The sequence below is a fragment of the Rhinoraja longicauda genome, chromosome 22, assembly GCF_053455715.1.
Source record: "Rhinoraja longicauda isolate Sanriku21f chromosome 22, sRhiLon1.1, whole genome shotgun sequence".
NCBI lineage: Eukaryota > Metazoa > Chordata > Chondrichthyes > Rajiformes > Arhynchobatidae > Rhinoraja > Rhinoraja longicauda.
In genome coordinates this window covers 141966-164610 of record NC_135974.1, presented here as the reverse complement: position 1 = coordinate 164610, position 22645 = coordinate 141966, and the positions used below count along the sequence as shown (strand labels likewise).

At 52.2% G+C, this 22645-nt stretch overlaps 1 protein-coding gene across 1 annotated transcript in view; it reads right to left on the bottom strand.

Moving 5' to 3' along the window:
- The window catches only part of kcnq2b (potassium voltage-gated channel, KQT-like subfamily, member 2b), an 87932-nt gene that overhangs the window by 13986 nt on the left and 51301 nt on the right, over positions 1-22645 (bottom strand). Inside the window, 6 exon segments of the mRNA XM_078418599.1 lie at positions 2478-2609; positions 3425-3533; positions 4912-5126; positions 9188-9244; positions 12572-12598; positions 16209-16277. Of these exon segments, the coding sequence (XP_078274725.1) occupies positions 2478-2609; positions 3425-3533; positions 4912-5126; positions 9188-9244; positions 12572-12598; positions 16209-16277 (609 nt within the window).

Below are 22645 nucleotides of genomic sequence, written 5' to 3'. Positions count from 1 at the left end.
CTCTTCGATTTGACCTCGGTAAAAAATTGCCCCGAGTGTGTAGGGAATGGATGAAAAAGTGGGACAACATTGAACTAGTGTGAATGGGTGATCGATGGCTGGCATGGACGGTGGGCTAAGGGGCCTATTTCAAGGCTGTATCTCTAAACTAAACTATTATATCAAATCCTGTAATCACCAATAAATGCATCAGTAATTCACTCTTTAATTTCCATACTTAAGAGATCACAAACTGAATGTTTGCAGTCCATCCTCACAAGGACTGTCGACATTGGTATCTGTTCATGGATACCTTGACTCCTATATTCTGGGACCCTCAGTGCAATGGAATTATCACGATAGGTCCTGTGCAGCTTTAAAGTAAAGAATCAGTTGGAAAAACTTTTTTGTACATCTCTAAGAATATTTTGTGACGAAGGAGATACACAAACGTTTTACCTCAGGATGAGATCAGAACCAACAGCTTCTAAAATCATGAAATATTCAACAATCTGGGGAATTTTTCTCTAGAAGAAAAACTTGACGGATTGTTAGAAGTTTCCTGATCGCAAATAGTCGTTTAAAGTCCAAGAACAGATGATTCCACTTGTCACTCACAAAGCACGGAAACAGATCCTTCAGCCCACGTCCAGTCTAAACTAAGATGTCCGTCTAAGTTGGACCCATTTACCCACATTCCTCTAAACCTTTTCTATTCATGTACCTGTTCATGTGTCTTAAATGCTGTTATAGTCCTTGTCTCAATTACTTCCTTTGGCAGTATAGGAAAATAACTGCAGATGCGGGTATAAATCGAAGGTATCACAAAATGCTGGAGTAAATCAGCAGGTCAGGCAGCATCTCAGGAGAGAAGGAATGGGTGACGTTTCGGGTCGAGACGCTTCTTCCTTTGGCAGCTCGTTCCATATATTCACCACCCTTTGCATGAAAAACCTGCCACTAGGTTCCTATTAAATCTTTCCCCTCTCTCGCCCTCTGCTTCTTGATTCCCCTACCCGAGGAAAAGGACTGTCCATTCAACCTATCTGTTCCCCTCATGATTTTATACAACACTATAAGATCTTCCCTGGGCACCAAGAAATAAGTCCTAGCCTACCCAACCTCTACCCAATTCCCTGACTGATATTGGCCAGCGTGCCAAAACCTTTCTTCAACACCCTGTCCACCTGTATTGTAAGTGTTTGAGGGGCCCATGAGGTGTTCACTCTGGGTCACTTCAGAGGCAATTAGAAGCATAGAAAACAGGTGTAGGAGTAGGCCATTGTGGCCTTCAGGCCAGCACCACCATTCGATGTGATCATGGCTGATCATCCACAATCAGTACCCCGTCCTGCCTTCTCCCCACATCCCTTGATTCCGCTAGCCCTAAGAGCTCTATCTAACTCTCTTTTGAATGCATCCAGTGAATCGACCTCCACTGCCTTCTGAGGCAGAGAATTCCACAAATTCACAACTCTCTGGGTGAAAAAGGTTTTCCTCATCTCAGCTCTAAATGGCCTACCCTATATTCTTAAAGTGTGGCCCCTGGTTCTGGACTCCCCCAACATCAGAAACATGTTTCCTGCATCTAGCTTGTCCAATCCCTTAATAATTTTATATGTATTTATGATCCCATCTCATCCTTCTAAATACCAGTGAATATAAGCCCAGTCGTTCCATTCTTTCATCATATGACAGTCCCGCCATCCCGGGAATTAAACTCTTGAATCTACGCTGCACTCCCTCTATTGCAAGAATGTCCTTCCTCAAATTAGGAGAGCAAAACTGCACACAATACTCCAGGTGTGGTATCACCAGGGCCCTGTACAACTGCAGAAGGACCTCTTTACTCGTATACTCAAATCCTCTTGTTATGAGGGCCAATTAGCTTTCTTCACTGCCTGCTGTACCCACATGCTTACTTTCAGTGACTGGTGTACAAGGACACCCAGATCATTAAGATGCAACTGGTTACTCAGAAATATACAGCAGTGAAACAGACCCTTCAGCCCAAATCCTCTATGCTGGCGAAGATGCCAATTTGAGACAGTCCCACTTGCATGCATTTGTCCCATATCCCCCTCAACCTTGACAATCCATCTATCTGTGGCTCTGAAGTCACGTTCAAGCCAGATTGGGCTATGAAAGATCTGCAGATGCTAGTTTATACTGAAAATGGACACAAAGTGCTGGAGTAATATAGCGTTTCAAGCAGCATCTATGGTGAAGGGTGTGTAGAAATGTCCCGACCTGAAACATCAACTCCAGAGATGTTCTCCAGAGATGCTCCCTGTCCTGCTGAGTTACTCCAGCACAGTTCTTGGAAATAAAACATTGGCCTTTGGGCTATTGAACCAGATGGAGGGATAGATGGTGTCTTCTCCCAGAAGGAGTCGCTGTCAGCCACCTGTTGGCGTGACCAGTGTGTGGTGTTGCTGGTGCAACTATCACCCGCGTTTGCCTTTGGAAGGGGGGGGGGGCAGAGAGAAGGTGCTTGCCTGGACTGCAAGTTCTTGATCCTGGACAGCATGTCCAAGTGTCCAGCCGAGTACTGTTCAATCACATCCATCACATCATACGGCCGCAAGCTCTCCTTGAACTTCCGCTTGGAAACCAGGAACCTCATGATGCTGCAACGGAAGAGACAAACCCACCAGGATGGGCAATGCTGGGTCTAGAAGGAGCTATGGTGGGCAATTCTATCCTTCCCCTGACCTCTGGCAGACACCCAGCTCAATGGGCCAAAGGTACTTTTTGTCACAGGTAACGAGGTAGTGAAATTCTGGGCAATGGTTGGGTGTGGGGGCTTGTTCGGAATTCCAAAACCAATTATCACCTCACACCCCCTCCCCACCCAGCACCAATACATCCGACCCTGATGCCCCACCCTCCTCCCTCCGACCACACCATGTTGGGGCTTCTGACCCATCATCCACCCCCCACCCCCACCCCCCAAATCCCCTCCCCCCGACCCACCCCCCAGAATCCTTTCCCCCGACCCACCCCCGGCACCAGACCCACCCTCAGACCCCCTCACAGAACCATGGCCCAGAAACCCCTACCCCCCGACCCACCCCCCTCCCCCCGACCCACCCCCCCCAGACCCTCCCACAGACCCATGGCCCAGAACCACCTCCCCCGACCCACCCCCCCCCGGACCCCTCCCCCCATACCCCGCCACAGATCCACGGCCCAGATCCACGCCTGGACCCACACCCCCCCAGACCCACGCCCGGTCCGACTTCCCCAAGACCCACCCCACCAGACCAAACCCCCCCAGACCCACACCTGGACCCACACCCCCCCAGACCCACGCCCGGACGCACCCCCCTGACCCCTCGGAACCACGCCCGGACCCACACCCCCCAGACCCACCCCCTCCCCCACACCCACGCCCGGACCCACTCCCCCAGCAGTGGGGGTCAACGTGGACTCCAGGTCTTACCACAAGGCTCTGATGGACACCTTCAGCCCGGGCGTCAGGTCGTCAGAGACGAACTCGCACTGGTAGCTCCTGTTGTCTGGGATGAGTTCATCAGGCAGACTGCCCTGGTCTGAAAGACAGACAGCAAGACCACGGGAAACACTGGATGGATGGTGAGTGAGGGGAGGGGTCTCATGGACCAGCCGCTCCTCAGCATCACTCTCCATCTACAACATTGCTGCCCCAACAGGTGGCCATTCAGCCCATCGAGCTTGTTCTATACCCGGATCCTGCTTCCCTTCCCATCTGATAACCGCAATCCCAAAAAGGGTCTCGACCCGAAACGTCACCCATTCCTTCTCTCCAGAGATGCTGCCTGACCTGCTGAGTTACTCCAGCTTTTTGTGTCCATCTCCGTCCCAAACCATTCTCATGTTTTAACCTACCTCAGCCCCCCCCCCCCCGGGCAGAAACTTGCCATTGACTTCCCCCCGCCCCCCCAGAGTGCCAAGAACCATGTATCACAGTTCTGTGCGGCCCCTCCCTCAGCGCCGCCCCTCACACAGTACTGCTGCTCCACTGGTCCGCCCCTCCCTCAGCGCCACCCCTCCCACAGCGCTGCCCCTCCACTGGGCCGCCCCTCCCTCAGTATTGCTGCTCCACTGGTCCGCCCCTCCCTCAGCGCCACCCCTCCCACAGCGCTGCCCCTCCACTGGGCCGCCCCTCCCTCAGTATTGCTGCTCCACTGGGCCGCCCCTCCAACAGCGCCGCCCCTACACTGGGCCGCCCCTCCCTCAGCGCCACCCCTCCCACAGCGCTGTCCCTCCCTCAGCGCCGCCCCTCCCTCAGTACTGCTGTTCCACTGGTCTGCCCCTCCCTCAGCGCCGCACCTCCCACAGCGCCACCCCTCCAACAGCGCTGCTCCTCCACTGGTCCTCCACTGGGCCGCCCCTCCCTCAGCGCTGCTCCTCCACTGGGCCACCCCTCCCTCAGCGCTGCTCCTCCACTGGGCTGCTCCTCCACTGGGCCACCCCTCCCTCAGCGCCACCCCTCCCTCAGCGCCGCCCCTCCAACAGCGCCACCCCTCCAACAGCGCTGCTCCTCCACTGGGCCGCCCCTCCCTCAGCGCTGCTCCTCCACTGGGCCGCCCCTCCCTCAGCGCTGCTCCTCCACTGGGCCACCCCTCCCTCAGCGCTGCTCCTCCACTGGGCCACCCCTCCCTCAGCGCTGCTCCTCCACTGGGCCACCCCTCCCTCAGCGCTGCTCCTCCACTGGGCCACCCCTCCCTCAGCGCTGCTCCTCCACTGGGCCACCCCTCCAACAGCGCCACCCCTCCACTGGGCCGCCCCCTCCACTGGTCCGCCCCCCCCCCACTGGGCCGCGCCCCCCCCCCCCACTGGGCCGCCCCCCACCCACAGCGCCGCCCCCCCCACTGGTCCGCCCCTCCCACTGGTCCGCCCCTCCCTCAGTACTGCTGCTCCACTGGTCCCCCCCACCCCACCACACACCGTCAGAGTTGTGCCGCGACGCTGCTCCCTTCAGCCGGAAGGTGTGCCGGAAGCGGCTCCTGTCGGTGAAGCTCCATGCCTTCTGCACTTTGTCGGGGCTCTCCTCAATGTGGTCGGCACTGGGCGAGCGCCGAACCCCATCCTGCTCCGGACCCTTGCATCTGCCGCCGGGACCCTTGGGACTGGAGAATCGCTCTCTCAGGCTCACCTTGTTGCTGCGTGCGGAGACACGGGAGAGTTAACACCGGTATCGCGCCGTTCCGGTATCGCAACCTAGCAACCCGGCAACGCACCGCGGGGCCGGCAACGCACCGCATGCCTCCCATCACACCGCATGCCTCCCATCACACCGCGTGCCTCCCAGCACATCACACCACGTGCCTCCCATCACACCGCGTGCCTCCCATCACACCGCATGCCTCCCAGCGCATCACACCGCGTGCCTCCCATCACACCGCGTGCCTCCCAGCACATCACACCGCGTGCCTCCCATCACATCACACCGCGTGCCTCCCAGCACATCACACCGCGTGCCTCCCAGCACATCACACCGCGTGCCTCCCAGCACATCACACCGCATGCCTCCCATCACACCGCGTGCCTCCCAGCACATCACACCACGTGCCTCCCATCACACCGCGTGCCTCCCATCACACCGCATGCCTCCCAGCGCATCACACCGCGTGCCTCCCAGCACACCGCGTGCCTCCCAGCACACCGCGTGCCTCCCAGCACACCGCGTGCCTCCCAGCACACCGCGTCACACCGCATCACACCGCGTGCCTCCCATCACACCGCATCACACCGCGTGCCTCCCAGCACATCACACCGCGTGCCTCCCATCACACCGCATCACACCGCGTGCCTCCCATCACACCGCATCACACCGCGTGCCTCCCATCACACCGCGTGCCTCCCATCACACCGCATGCCTCCCATCACACCGCATGCCTCCCAGCGCATCACACCGCATGCCTCCCAGCGCATCACACCGCATGCCTCCCATCACACCGCGTGCCTCCCATCACACCGCGTGCCTCCCAGCACATCACACCACGTCCAAGCACATCACATCCCAACACAACTCACTGTGTCCCAGCACAACTCACTGCGTCCCAGCACAACTCACTGCGTCCCAGCACAACACACAACGTCCCAGCACATCTAATGCAGAGCACACCCTGTGCCAAACACACACCACCTGTCTCAGATATCCCCCCCACCTCAGCGGCAAACAGCACCGTCCCGGCAAAGCACATCGCCCCCACACAGAGAGAGCACCAAAGCAGAGCGTCCCAACACCAGACTGCACCGGCAAAGATCGGCAAGCCACACCTCTCCCCTCTAGCACGGACACACTGGTGCCGACACACACCGCCGGTCAGTAACAACCCATCCTCCGTGGCTGACTACATCTCACTGCTGCCGAACTCAAGACTGACTCACACCCCTCCCCTGGGCCACCAACCTGGTCTCACAACCTCTAGCACAACCCTTCCTCTCGGCCCCCACTCCACGCCGATCCCTGCCCACCACACACACAGCACTGCAACAGCAGGAGGTCCAGCCCCTCCCGCTCCTTCTGTCCCAACGGGATGTGGCGCCTAGACACCTGCTGTGATGATGTGGTCTCAGTGGTCAGGCGTGGACAAAATGGACCACCCTGACTCAGACCACGGACTTTCTCCAGTGGCTCTGACCAACACCACCGGTGGTGTACACAACTTAAACCGGGAGGTTTGTCCTTGTTCTCACATGAATCGGGTCTGATGCTTCGACTCGGCCCTCGGTTGCTCCCAAAGATCCCTGAGCTCCCCTGCCTGCCCACTGGTCACACCACACGTCCTGCACCTCTCCCCTCCCTGCTCCCCTCTCCCCAAGCTGCTCAACAAGGGACTGTTGAGGGGGAACTTCAGCTGTGCTCTTCCCCGCTTTCATCTAGGGTACTGTCCAATTCTCCTCTACCCCATTGCGGACATTGGACTCTGTCCCGGGACTGCTGAAAACTACATTCTGCACACTGAATCCTCCCTTTTGCTCTACCTATTGTCCATGAGTTTGGCTTAATTGTATTTATGTATGGTATTATCTGATCTGTTTCACTAGCATGCAGAATAAAGCTTTTCACTGTACCTTGGCACACGTGACACTAACCTGAACCGAAACCAACAGTGGTTTTACTAACTGCAGCCCCCTTGCCCACAGAATCTCCTCTCGGAGTGTACACATTCTGGGCCACATTCACCCACCTCCCCACAAGGAACAGGGATGTTGTTTCTCTTGGGATGACGATAGAACACAAAGCAAGACACAAAGTGCTGGGGTAACTCAGCGGGTCAGGCAACATCTCTGGAGAACATGGATAGGTGACATTTCGGGTTGAGACCCTTCTTCAAACCCGACCTGAAATGTCACCAATCCATGTTCTCCAGAGATGCTGCCTGACCCGCTGAGTTACTCCAGCACTTTGCATCTTTAAAAAAAAAGAACAGCATCTGCAGTTCCTGTTTCTACTGTTCAAGAGTACAAAGACTCGTGGTGTTTATATCGTCAGCTTATGTCCGCAAGGTATGCTCTCACCCCGTCACTCTATGCACCAGGTTTCCTGCACTTCCACCACCCTCACTGTATGGGCTGGGGAACTCCTACGCACACTGGGTTTCTCCGGTATATGTCTGACCACAGACGACAACCACCAAGTACACAGATACTGTTCCCCACAGCCCAGAGACTGGGCGTGGAGGCAGACTGGCCGCAGTGTAATCTGGTACTGTGGGCTGCAGAAATCTGTGTGTCGCCCGCTCCACACTGGCAATGAAAATCCGCTTGACATTTAGCACCACAGGTTGTGTGGCGGTTTGCAGCCCGGTGGTATGAACGTCGACTTCTCCAACTTTAGATAGTTCCTCTTCCCCTCCCCCTTCCCAGATCTTCCACTGTCTTCCTGTCTCCACCTATATCCTTCCTTTGTCCCGCCCCCCTGACATTAGTCTGAAGAAGGGTCTCGACCCGAAACATCACCCATTCCTTCTCTCCTGAGATGCTGCCTGACCTGCTGAGTTACTCCAGCATTTTGTGAATAAATCAGGTTGTGTGGCGGGATCGTAACCTTCCCCATGTGCAGAAACAGGCATCGGGTTGCGACGGGCACGGTCTGCTTCACAGGGGAGCTCTCTATCGAAGTATAACATGCTGGCGTCCCATGCAGAGAGAGACCGGGAGCATGCAACCATAACGCTGGGGGGTGGGGGGGGGGGGGGGGAATTGAGGGCAGAGGGGGAGGCTGAGAAAGAGCGGACAGACAGTTTGAGAGAGTCTTACATAGACAAGGCAAGACCAGTCAGACAGATTCATGCAAGGAATTATCAGTGGCAGAAATAAACAGAGTCCTTGTCGTCAGAGTCGCTTCCTGAAGGATGTTATGGTGACAAATTAAACACTAGTATAGAGCTGGAGAGACCAGCTCACCCAACGGTGAACATGTGGCAGCATCTGATACTCAAACACACCTTTTCCATCATTTATAATGTAGGACTTTGTATAATGTATTCCCCCCTGCAATCTCTCTCCTATCTAGTGTTACTCCTGCTACTTCAAGCAGATAATTCTGCCAGACTCCTCCAAGGATAACGTGCAAATACCTGAACGGGTAGAGCCGCTGTCTCACAGCGCCAGAGACCCGGGTTCCATCCAGGCCTCCGGGTACCCGGTTTCCCACAGACGTGCGGGTTTGTAGGTTAATTGGCCTCAGTAAATTGCCCCTAGTATGGGTGTCGGATGTAGGGAGTGGATGAGAAAGTGAGATGACATAGAACTAGGGTAATGGTAGCATGGACTCGATGGACCGAAGGGCCTGTTTCCACATGGTATCTGTAAACTAAAGCAGTTAACATTCTCTAACAGTGGGCAAGACTCATCTGAACCTGATTCGATTGGTGAGAGTGAGAAGGGGAGAGGGAGAGAGAGGGGGAGAGAGAGAGAGAGAGAGAGAGAGAGAGAGAGAGAGAGAGAGAGAGAGGGGGAGAGAGGGGGGGGAGAGGGAGGGGGGGGAGAGAGAGAGAGAGAGAGAGAGAGCGCTCTCTAAGTTTGTTGTCGGATGCAATGCCAAATCGAGCAGGAGGGAGAGGAAGGGAGAGAGAGAGAGAGAGAGAGAGAGAGAGAGAGAGAGAGAGGAGGGGTGTTACACGCAGGGACAGAGACAATGTCAGGCAGCTGAGAGATGTCAGGCAGGGATCAGGGGAGGGTGAGGGGGGGGAAGAGAGGTGCACACGGATACCTATGGTCTCCAGAGCAGCACATTCCACACACGGAATCACGCCGGGGTTTGTGTTTACTGAAAACAAGGGGGAAATGGGAATTGATGAGAAGAATTCCCGTGATTCCGTCAGAATCAGTAGCTCAGCATTCTCCAAAACAAAGCGTCTCAGCTGGAAGGAAGCACCGGGGATCCAACAAGTCTTGTTCAGAGTCTGGGGTCGACCCAGGGTGCTGGGTGCATGCAGGAAGACCCTGGGTTCTGGGGTATCGGGCAGGGGGGTGGGGGAGAGGTATCCGCACACAATCCACACCTGCTCAGCTACTAATGATGGGCTGTGGGATCTCATATCCAGTCATTCCGGCTCAAACCCTGCCCCAAAACCAGCTCCCATACACCACAGGCCCAGGGTATCTGGAGGTATCTCAGACCAATCTGGCCAACACCCCCAACATCTTCACTGCTGCCCTGATGTTTCTTCAAAAGCCTCTTGGGAAGGGATGTGGGCCAAATGCGGGCAGGCGGGACTAGCTTGTCTAGCATGGAAGAGTTGAGTCAAAGGGCCTTTTTCCATGCCGTGTGACTATGTAGGCTTGTCTCAGTGAATTCGGCCCATGTCCTCTGGCATCCCCTCCAGAGCAGAGTCATGATGGTGGAATCCGGCATAGAGGAACCTTACCAGGGAGTGTAGGAACGTAACTGCAGATGCTGGTACAAATCGAATGTATCACAAAATGCTGGAGTAACTCAGAAGGTCAGGCAGCATCTAGGAGAGAAGGAATGGGTGACGTTTCGGGTCGAGATCCATCTTCAGACTGATGTTACGGGGGCGGGACAAAGAAACGATATAGGTGGAGACAGGAAGACAGTGGGAGAACTGGGAAGGGGGAGGGACAGAGGAACTATCTAAAGTTGGAGAAGTCAATGTTCATACTGCTGGGCTGTAAGCTGCCCAAGCGAAATATGAGGTGCTGTTCCTCCAATTTCCGGTGGGCCTCAATAGGGCAATGGAGGAGGCCCATGACAGAAAGGTCAGAGTGGGAGTGGGAGGGGGAGTTGAAGTGCTCAGCCACCGGGAGATCAGGTTGGTTAAGGCAGACTGAGCGAAGGTGTTGAGCGAAACGATCACTGAGCCTGCGTTTGGTCTCGCCGATGTAGAGAAGATGACAACTGGCGGAGACACCAAACGCAGGTTATCATATCATCATATCATCATCATATATATACAGCCGGAAACAGGCCTTTTCTGCCCTCCAAGTCCGTGCCGCCCAGTGATCCCCGTACATTAACACTATCCTACACCCACTAGGGACATTTTTTACATTTACCCAGCCAATTAACCTACATACCTGTACATCTTTGGAGTGTGGGAGGAAACCGAAGATCTCGGAGAAAACCCACGCAGGTCAAGGGGAGAACGTACAAACTCCTTACAGAGCAGCACCTGTAGTCAGGATCGAACCTGAGTCTCCGGCGCTGCATTCGCTGTAAAGCAGCAACTCTACCGCTGCGCCACGTTCGGCGATCGTTTCGCTCAACACCTTCGCTCAGTCCGCCTTAACCAACCTGATCTCCCGGTGGCTGAGCACATCAACTCCTCCTCCCACTCCCAGTCTGAACTTTGTGTCATGGGCCTCCTCCAGTGCCATAGTGAGGCCCACTGGAAATTGGAGGAACAGCACCTCATATTTTGCTTGGGCAGCTTGCAGCAACATTGACTTCTCCAACTTTAGATAGTTCCTCTGTCCCTCCCCTTCCCAGTTCTCCCACTGTCTTCCTGTCTCCACCTATATCCTTTCTTTGTCCCGCCCCCCTGACATCAATCTGAAGAAGGGTGTCGACCCGAAACGTCACCCATTCCCTCTCTCCTAGATGCTGTCTGACCTGCTGAGTTATTCTAGCATTTTGTGATACCTTCGAACCTTACCAGGGAGGATCGGTGGCCGAAGGAACAACACAGGTGATGCCCGCTGCTACGCTGGAAGTCGTATCCAGCTCCTGTCCTACAGCAGGGCATCGCCACCCGACACTGACCCCTACCCACCCCTCCTCACCCCACCCAGCCAGGGCGCAGGGAGGGATGACACTGTATCACCTGGGGGTGGGGAATGATATGAGAGAGGGGGGGCATAAAATAAGGTCAGGTGGGATGGGGTGGAGAGTGTGTGCTGGATATAGTGGAGTGGGAATGGGTGGGAAGAGCAGGGTATCAGTGGGGAGAGTTGGGAGTGGGTGGGGATTGGTGAGGAGAATGGGAAATGGGGGAGTGGATGGGGAGAGGGAATGGGGGAGTGGGTGGGGAGAGTGGGGAATGGGGGAGTGCGTGGGGATCGGTGGGGAATGGGTTGGGGGAGCGGAGATGGGTGGGAGAGCAGGGGGTGGGGAGGGTGACAGGTGGGTGGAGACAGGTGTAACGGGTGGGAAGGTATTGCAGGAACATTGATCTCCTTTGATACGACACAAACGTGTGTACATACACACATACATACACATGCACACGGCACATGCACAAACACTCACATGCATAGACACACGTGCGCACACTAACGCACGTATACTCACACACACGCATGCTCACACCCATAGACATGCACAGGCACGCACAAATACACCCACGCACACACATGGGTACACGTACGCACACGACACACGCACGCACACACATACACACACACACACAGAGACATGCATATACACCCACGTACATGCACGCAGACATGGACACACACACCCACACATGCACGCACATCCACATAGGCACGCACACACACATACGCATATACACCCATGCACACAGACATGGACACACACGCACGCCCACACAGATCCAGTCACGCACACACATGGACACGTACGCAGACATGGACACACACACCCATTGGTACGTGCACACCCCCAGGTACACACACACGCATGCATATACATGGACACACACACACCCATAGGCACACACACGCACACCCACACATGCACACCCACTTACGCATGCACACACATGCAAGCACACCCACATAGGCACGCACACACATACACAGGCACATAGACACGCATATACACCCACGCACGCAGACATGGACATGCATGCAGACATGGACACACACACACGCACGCCCACGTAGACACATGCACGCATACGCACGCACACCCACACACGCAAGCATACCCACACAGACCCACATAGCCACGCACACACATGGACACGCAAGCAGACATGACACACAATTGGCACGCGCACATCCACGCACGCATACACATGGACACTCACACCCATAGGCACACACACGCGCAACCATACGCGCACAGACACATGCACACACCCACGCAAGCACACCCACACACACAATCTCGCAGGGCCAGAGGCCAGAAATATTTATTTGAAAAGGCAGAACTTTAAAACAAGCAAACCTGGTTGTACTCTCCACCGACTCCTTCCTGTAGCAGAGAACAGAAGACACAGAACATTAACACAGCAACAGACACCACTTCTTCACCAGACATCAACGCCTTGCCGCCCCAACACTCAGCTCACCGTCCTCCTTCATCAGGGGCACGCCCAGCCATACTACGCCCCCCCAACTGACACAAGGGAGGGCGGCAGTGAGCTGCCATCACACACAATAACAGGGGTCCAGGCACATCTACTCTCTCTCTCTCTGTTTCAACATGACCCTTAGGCAAAGGGTGATGTGGTCGCAGAGGTATTGCAGTGACTACTGGGTTGGTCTGTTGTGACTGTGATCAAACCTGAGGGCAAGGGTGAGGGGGAGAGAGAGGGGGGGTAGAGGGGGAGAGAGAGAGAGAGAGAAGAAGGGAGGGAGGGAGAGAGTGGAGAGGGAGACAAGAACAGTGAGCAAGTGAGCGAGCGAGTGAGTAGAGTGCGAGGCTGTGAGACTGCCAATTGGGAGAGTGAGTGCGAGGGCAAGAGCGAGAGTGAGGGAGAGAGGGAAAGTGGGAGAGCAGAGGGAGAGAGGGAGCACGAGGGGAGGGAGAGAGGGGGATGGAGGGAGGGAGAGAGTGGGAGAAAGGAAACGAGGGGGAGGAGGGATTGAGGGGGAGTGGGGGATTGGGGGAGGGAGGGAGAGAGGGAGGGAGGGAGAGAGGGAGAGAGGGAGAGAGGGAGAGAGGGAGAGAGGGAGAGAGGGAGAGAGGGAGAGAGAGACAGAGAGAGAGAGAGAGAGAGAGAGAGAGAGAGAGAGAGAGAGAGAGAGAGAGAGAGAGAGAGAGAGAGAGAGAGAGAGAGAGAGAGAGAGAGAGAGAGAGAGAGAGACGAGAGAGAGAGAGAGAGAGAGAGAGAGAGAGAGAGAGAGAGAGAGAAAGGGAGAGAGAGAGTAGGGAGAAGGGGAGGGAGCTCGAGAAGGAGTGAGGGAAGGAGAGAGGGAGAGGGAGGGAAAGAGAAAGGGAGAGAGGGAGGGAAAAAGGGGGAGGGAGGAAGGGGGAGAGATAGAGGAAGGGAAGGGGAGGGAGTAAGTGAGAGAGAGGGAGGGAAATAGAGAGGAAGGGAAAGTGAGAGAGGGAGAGAGGGACAGAGGGAGAGGGAGAGAGCGAGAGGGAGAGAGGGAAATAGAGGGAGGAGAGAAGGGAAATAGAGGGAGGAGAAAGGGAGGGGGGAGGGAGAGGGAGAGAGAGAGTAAGATGACCGCACCCTTATCCCCCCACCGCAGTGGCCATGATGACCCTCAGTGAGCTGCGTGCCATGACATGGGTAAATTGCCAATACGCTCACATCCATTTCACACAGCCAACAACAAGAACACAGGACAAGCGGGCGAGGGGAGGGGAGGCGAGGGATTCTCAGCTCTGCCTCCACCATTGAGCCACACCTCGCATGCTCCAGGTACCCACTCCTTATTGGACAGCAAAGTGGAAAGAAAATCCAACTTTTAATCAGGCCCTGGGCTATTGGCAATAATCAGCCATATATTAAAGTAGATGTTTTATAATTCAGTGAATAAATGCAGGCATACAAACTAGTAAAAGCTCCTTACTATTGCTATTTCTTTCAGGGTGTTAGAACTTTCCGTTACTGATGCAGTAAAAGGACAAATAAAAAAAGATTTTTACAATTCAGTATTTTTCTGTACCCGTGGTGACTCGTGAGAGAGTTTGGGGAGGCAAGGACTATATTCCTTGGAGGGGTGATCTTATAGATATATACGAAATCATGAGAGCAATAGAGCACAGTCTCTTGCCCAGAGTCGGCAAATCGAGAACCAGAAGACATAGGTTTAAAGTGAGGGGGGAAAGATTTAATAGGAAATCTGAGGGGTAACTTTTTTACACAAAGGGTGGTGGATGTATGGAGCAAGCTGTCAAAGGAGGAAGTTTGAGGCAGGAACTAATACAATGGTTAAGAAACATTTAGACAGGTACATGGATAGAATAGGTTTAGAGGGACATGGGCCAAATGCAGGCAGATGGGACTAGTGTAGATGGGACATATTGATTGGTGTGGGTGAGTTGGGCCGAAGGGCCTGTTTCCACACGGTATGTCTATGACTCCTTACAGTGATAACCACTGAAATGAGGAGAAAGTGGCCTTTTATTAGATACTTGAGCTGACAGCTACTCTCTCTCTCTCTCTCCTCTCTCTCTCTCTCTCTACAGGAATGCTGCCTGACCTGATGAACATTTATTTCAACTAGAACTTTTGCCTCACAACTTTGGCAAGCTGGTCAAACCACCTTCAATCGTGCCACAGGCATTCCTCCTGCAGACAGAGGGCAACCTTGATGGGTGATCAGCTTGTGTCACCTCTCACAATGATCACCTCCATGCTCTCTGCCTGTCACACACTAGCTTTGATCAGCTTGTGTCACCTCTCACCAATGATCACCTCCATGCTCTCTGCCTGTCACACACTAGCTTTGCCTGTTTTTTGTCATTGCATCACTTATGAGAAGATGGACCATTCAGCCCCCAAGCATGCCTTGCCATGCAGTGATATCTTTAGAAAGAAGAAGAGGAGGATTTTGTTTAGTCAGAGGGTGGTGAATCTGTGGAATTTATTGCCGCAGACGGCATTGGAGTCCAGGTCTTAGGGTATTTTAATAAGGAGATTGATAGGTACGAATTTGTAAGGGTGTCAAGAGTTATGGGAGAAGGCAGGAAATAGGTTGAGAGGGAAGGATGATCAGCCATGATTGAATGGCAAAGTAGACTTGATGGGTCAAGTGTCATAATTCTGCACCTAAGACTTATGGACTTACAAAGGCTGTCCAATCTCCACCTGTTTCTCCCACATTGGTGACCAAACCCAACCAAACATTACTCACACATAGTAAATGCTCTTAGCAGAGTATGAGCAGCCATTCTGATCCTGACCTCCCCACAACCTCATCAGCTCCTATTCTGGATCATTTATCTCCGAGGGGGTCATATCAGTTGAACTTCCCACCTTATCTCCCCCGCACCATGCTTCCCACAGCTTTACAAATGCGAGTTTGACACCAAAGCTTTAGCCTTATGATGGGACAGCCATGTCAGAGCCACAGTCTCGGCACAGCCCTGGGCCGTGATCCATGGAACTGGAGAGAGGGGTAGAGGGGGGCAAATGTGCGGGAGAGGTTCATGGTCAGAGATACATTGAGGACCTGGAGTCAACAGTGGTCACAGCAAATGTTAGACGAAGCAGGCCAGGGGTAGGGGGCTGAGAGATAGGAGAACAAAGATGCTTTTGTTTCTCATATTTCACCCTCATTACAGCACCAATGGGGTGGACGGGCATCAAATCACTTCTGAAGTTCAGCTAGTTTTATACTGTTGGAGTCACTGCACCAACACGGTCCCCGCAAGCTCCGACAAACAGCACTGAGATTACAAAGTGGGTAATCTGATATTAAGCAAGAATGCAGGAAGACCCCTGTAGTTTATCAAATCTAGAAATTATTTCTCAAATCAGAGTTCGCAACATTTCTCCTTATTCTTTACATCATTCAGGATTAGTACTTTCTCCATGTAACAAGTGAGATGACGTGAATGGAAACTTCTCAAATGGCTTTAAGACAGATGGCCGGTGGCAGAGAGTGTCGGGCAGTCTCCATACCTGAACGTGAGTCCTGACTTGCTCTTCAGATTGCGCAGTAAGTCCAACTGGTTGAGAGGAGGAATCAGCCTGTGACAACATCAAACACAAACAGGTCTAGCGTGGAGTGACAGAGTCGTTAGCACTCACAGCAAGACACATCAGCAGACGGTGCATTGAGAGGCGACCGCAGTGTGTCAGAGAGGAGGGCTACAGGGCGCAGGAGATCGGAGGCAGAGTTGGAGATGGCGAGGGAGAGGAATTCCAGTGCGGTTCCTTCTGATACACATCATCAGTGGTGAGGCGAATCAAAACCTCAAGGTTGGTGCTGTTGCAAGTTGGGGTGTGGGCTGAGGCAGCAGGAGGGGTCTGGAAACAACATGTAGAATGTAAAAATCACAGTGTTTCCTAACTGGGAGCCAATGCAGGTGACGGTGGTGAGATGGGTAATCGGTAACAGAGAATGTGGTTGGCCCACACAGATCATAGCAGTGACAGCTACAGGGGGAAAGCACATTGCTTCTGACAATTCCCAGCAAGTCACAGTCACTACCTCCCGCTCCATTACATCTTAACCACACCCACCAGTACTGATTGATTGGTTGATTTATTAAAAGATACAGCATGGAAACAGACTCTTTGGCCCATTGAGTCCACACCAACCAACAATCACACGTTCACACTAGTTCTATTTTATCCCACTTTCTCAACCACTCTTTACATCACCAAGGGCTATTTACAGAGAGCCAATGAGCCAATGAAACCGACAAACCCACACGTCTTTAGGTAATGGGAGGAAACCAGTGCGTTCGAAGGAAGAAGGGTCTGAAGAAGGGTCCGACCCGAAACGTCACCTATTTCTTTTCTCCAAAGATGCTGCCTGACCCGCTAAGTTACTCCAGCATTTTGTAGGAAAATATCTGCAGACGCTGGTACAAATAGAAGTATCACAAAATGCTGGAGTAACTCAGCAGGTCAGGCAGCATCTCAGGAGAAAAGGAATGGGTGACGTTTCGGGACGAGACCCTTCTCCAGACTGATGTCAGGGGGGCGGGTCAAAGGAAGGATATAGGTATGAACATTGACTTCTCCAACTTTCTCTGTCCCTCTGTTCCCCTCTCCCTTCCCAGTTCTCCCTCTATCTTCCTGTCTCCACCTATATCCTTTCTTTGTCCCCTGACATCAGTCTGAAGGGTCTCATCCCGAAATGTCACCCATTCCTTCTCTCCTGAGATGATGCCTGACCTGCTGAATTACTCCGGCATTTTGTGATACCAGCATTTTGTATCTATCTGCACTCGTTTGGAAACCACACAATCACAGAGAACACGTGCAAACTCCACACAGACAACACCCAAGATCAGGATCGATCCTGAGTCTCCGGCGCTGTGAGGCAGCAGCTCTACCAGCTGCACCTCTGTTGACAAATGATATACCTACCATTACCAGTTCTTCCCCAGTCCCTCGTATGACCATGTGCTCTTTATTTGGAGCAGTGGTGTTTTTGTAGACAAAAGGTACATATACCAATTAAACATAGAAACATAGAAAATAGGTGCAGGAGGAGGCCATTCAGCCCTTCGAGCCAGCACCGCAGTCATTGTGATCATTGGCTGTTCATCCACAATCAGTAACATGTGCCCAACTTTTCCCATATCCCTTGATTCCACTAGCCCCCAGAGCTCTATCTAAATCTCTAAAATTCATCCAGTGATTTGGCCTCCACTGCCCTCTGTGGCAGAGAATTCCACAAATTCACAACTCTCTGGGTGAAAAAGTTCCTTCTCACCTCAGTTTTAAATGGCCTCCCCTTTATTCTTAGACTATGGCCCCTGGTTCTGGACTCCCCCAACATTGGGAACATTTTTCCTGCATCTAGCTTGTCCAGTCCTTTTATAATTTATGTGTCTCTATAAGATCCCCTCTCATCCTTCTAAACTCCAGTGAATACAAACCTAGTAACATAGAAAATAGGTGCAGGAGGAGGCCATTCGGCCCTTCGAGCCATTGATCATTGTGATCATGGCTAATCGTCCCCAATCATACCCCGTGCCTGCCTTCTCTCCATATCCCTTGATCCCAGTAGCCACTAGAGCTCTATCTAACCCTCTCTTAAATCCATCCAGTGATTTGGCTTCCACTGCCCTCTGTGGCAGAGAATTCCACAAATTCACAACTCTCTGGGTGAACAAGTTTTTTCTCACCTCTGTTTTAAATGGCCTCCCCTTTATTCTAAGACTGTGGCTCCTGGTTCTGGACTCGCCCAACATTGGGAACATTTTTCCTGCGTCTAGCTGTCCAGTCCTTATATAATGTTATATGTTTCTATAATATCCTCTCTCATCCTTCTAAACTCCAGTGAAGACAAGCCTAGTCTTTTCAATCTTTCCTCAGATGTCAGTCCCGCCATCCCAGGGATCAATCTCGTGAACCTACGCTGCACTGCCTCAATTACAAGGATTTCCTTCCTCAAATTAGGAGACCAAAACTGTACACAATACTCCAGATGTGGTCTTACCAGGGCCCTATACAACTGCAGAAGAACCTCTTTACTCCTACACTGAAATCCTCTCTTTATGAAGGCCAACATGCCATTAGCTTTCTTCACTGCCTGCTGTACCTGCACGCCAACTTTCAGTGACTGGTGTACAAGGACAGTGACATGGATAGGACAGGTTTGGAGGGATGTGGGCCAAGCACAAGCAAGTGGGAACTTGGAGATAGTGATCATAATATGATTATTTTTAATCTGCAATTTGAGAGGGAGAAGGTTAAATCGGAAGTGTCAGTGTTGCAGTTGAACAAAGGGACGATGAAAGCATGAGAGAGGAGCTGGCCAGGTCGACTGGAAAGGGATCCTAGCAGGAATGACGGTGGGATAGTCCCTGCCTCAACTATCTCCTCTGGCAGCTTGTTCCATACACCCACCACCCTGTGTGTGAAAAAATTACCCCTCGGATTCCTATTAAATCATTTCCCTTGACCGTGAACCTATGTCCTCTAGTCCTTGATTCCCTTACTCTGGGCAAGAGGCTCTGTGAATCTACCGATCTATTCCTCTCATGATTTTGTACACCTCTATAAGATCCCCCCTCACCCTCCTGCACTCAATGGAATAGATATTCAACCTCTCTCTGTAGCTCATACCCTCTAGTCCTGGCAACATCCTTGTAAATCTTTTCTGAACACTTTCAAGCTTGACAATATCTTTCCTATAACATGGTGTCCAGAACTGAACTAAATGCGGTCTCACCAACGTCTTATACAACTGTAACATGACCTCCCAACTTCTATACTCAATGTATAAGAAAATAACTGCAGATGCTGTACAAATCGTTTTATTCACAAAATGCTGGAGTAACTCAGCAGGTCAGGCAGCATCTCGGGAGAGAAGGAATGGGTGACGTTTCGGGTCGAGACCCTCTTCGAACTCAATGCTCTGACTGATGAAGGCCAAAGTGCCAAAAGCATTTTTGACCACCTTATCTACCTGCGACTCAACCTTCAAGGAACCATGCACCTGTACTCCTAGATCCCTCTGCTCTACAACTCTCCCCAGAGGCCTACATTCACTGTGTAGGTCCTGCCCTTGTTCGACGTCCCAAAATGCAACACCTCACACTTCTCTGTATTAAATTCCATCAAACCATTCCTCTGCCCACCTGGATCCAGATCCTGCCGCAATCGTTCACAACCATTTTCACTATCTGCAAAACCACCCACTTTTTGTATCATCAGCAAACTTGCAAATCTTGCCCTGTATGTTCTCATCCAAATCATTGATGTAGATGACAAACAGTAATGGGCCCAGCACCGAACCCTGAGGCACACCACTCATCACAGGCCCTCCAGTCCGAAAAGCAACCTTCCACTATCACCCTCTGTTTCCTTCCATGGAGCCAATTTGCTATCCATTCCGCTATCTCTCCTTGGATCCCATGTGATCTAACCTTCCAGAGCACCTACCATGTGGAACCTTGTCGAATGCCTTGCTGAAATCCATTTACATTTCTACAGCTCGGCCCTCATCAACCTTTTTGGTCATGTCTTCAAACAAATCAATCAGATTTGTGAGACACGACCTCCCACGTACAAAACCATGCTGACCTATCCCTAATCAGCCCTTGCCCATCCAAATGCCTGTATAACCCATCCCTCAGAATACTCTTTAGTAACTTTCCAACTACAGATGTTAAGCTCACCGGCCTGTAGTTCCCAGCATTTCCCGCAGCCCTTCTTGAAAAGAGGCACAACATTTGCCACCCTCCAATCTTCCGGCATCTCTCTGTATTTAAGGATGACTCATAATTTTCAAACAGGGCTCCGCAATTTCCTCTAGTTTCCCGCAATGTCCTTGGATATATCTGATCAGGCCCTGGAGATTTGTCTAGAAACATAGAAAATAGGTGCAGGAGGCCATTCGGCCCTTCAAGCCAGCACCGCCATTCATTGTGATCATGGCTGATCACCACAATCAGTAACCTGTGCCTAACTTCTTCTCATATCCCTTGATTCCACTACTCCCCAGAGCTCTATCCAACTATCTCTTAAATTCATCCAGTGATTTGGCCTCCACTGCCCTCTATGGCAGAGAATGCCACAAATTCACAACTCTCTGGGTGGAAAGACTGTTTCGTCGAAGAGAGGAGGTGAACTTCTTCAAAGTTTTGTCGAATAGAGAGTCTTTCCAGGTGAGACAGAGGTTCACCTGCACCTCCTCCAACCTCATCTATTGTATCCGCTGATCTAGATGTCAACTTCTTTACATCGGCCGAAACCAAACGTAGGCTCGGCGATCGTTTCGCTCAACATCTTCTCTCAGTCCGCCTTAACCAACCTGATCTCCCGGTGGCTGAGCACTTCAACTCCCCCTCCCACTCCCAGTCTGACCTTTCTGTCATGGGCCTCCTCCAGTGCCATAGTGAGGCCCACCGGAAATTGGAGGAACAGCACCTCATATTTTGCTTGGGCAGCTTGCAGCCCAGCGGTATGATCATTGACTTCTCCAACTTTAGATAGTTCCTCTGTCCCTCTCTTCCCCTCCCCCTTCCCAGTTCTCCCTCTATCTTCCTGTCTCCACCTATATCCTTCCTTTGCGCCCCCCCCCTGACATCAGTCTGAAGAAGGGTCTCGACCCAAAACGTCACCCATTCCTTCTCTCCTGAGATGCTGCCTGACCTGCTGAAGTACTCCAGCATTTTGTGATACCTTCCTTTTTCAGTTTATTCCTTAGTTCCCAAACTCCTCCAGGGATGCACTTGATCCCAGCTACCTGTTCCTTGCATGCTTCTTGTTTTTGACCAAACGCCCTCAATTTCCCTCATCAGCCAAGCTTCCTTACGTTTGCCTGCTTTGCCCTTCACTCTAACGCATGTATCTTGAGCTTTTATCAGCATACTTTTAAAACATCCCACTTGCCCGATGTACCTTCCCCTCAAATAACCTGCTCCAGTCAACTTGAGCGAGACCTCCTCTCATATCCTCAAAGTTGGCCTTACCCCCAGTTGATCATTTTAACATGTGTCCCAATCCATTTCCATCTCTGTCCCTATCTATAACTATAACCTAATCAAACTGTGGTCAATGGTCCCAAAAGGCTCCTCCACAAACACTCCTTTAAACTTACCCTTCCCAATTCCCACTACTAGATCCAGCGTTGCCCTCTCATGTGTTGGGGCCTCCACATACTGCTTAAGAAAACTCCCCTGAACACTTTTGAGGAATTGCACCCATTTAAACCCTTCACACTATGATTTTCCCAGTCTATATTAGGAAAGTTAAAATCCCCCACTACAAACAACTTTATTTGACCTGCAGCTGTCTGCAATCTCCCGGCACATTTGCTCCTCTAATTCCCGTTGACTATTCGGGGGTCTATAGTACACCCCAAACAAGGTGACCATCCGTTTCTTGTTCCTCAGCTCCACCAATATAGCCTCACTAGACCAACCGTCCATAATGTCGCCTCTGACCACGGCCGTGACATCCTCCTTAACCAACAATGCAACTCCCCCTCCTCTTTTTCCTTCACCCCATCTCTCCTGAAACTCCTGTACCCCGGTACATTGAGCTACCAGTTCTGCCCCTCCCTTAACCAGGTTTCAGTCACGGCTACAACGTCCCAGTCACTCGTACCTATCCATGCCCTAAGCTCATCTGCCTTACCCGTCAGGCCCCTTGCATTAAAATTGCGTGCAGTTTAAACCAACCCTCCTTCCTTGCTCTCCGCCTTTCACCTGCCTATTCTGTCCACAAACCTTTCCCACGCCACCCTCCATACCAACTTCTAACCTCTCACCTACCTCTGTCCTGTACGAGATCCCAGCCCCCTGCCAATCTAGTTTAAACCCCACCCGTGTAGCATTAGCAAACCTGCCGCTAGAGTGTTGGTCCCCCACCAGTTAAGGTGCAACCCGTCCCTTTTGTACAGGTCACCCCTGCCCCAGAAGAGATCCAAT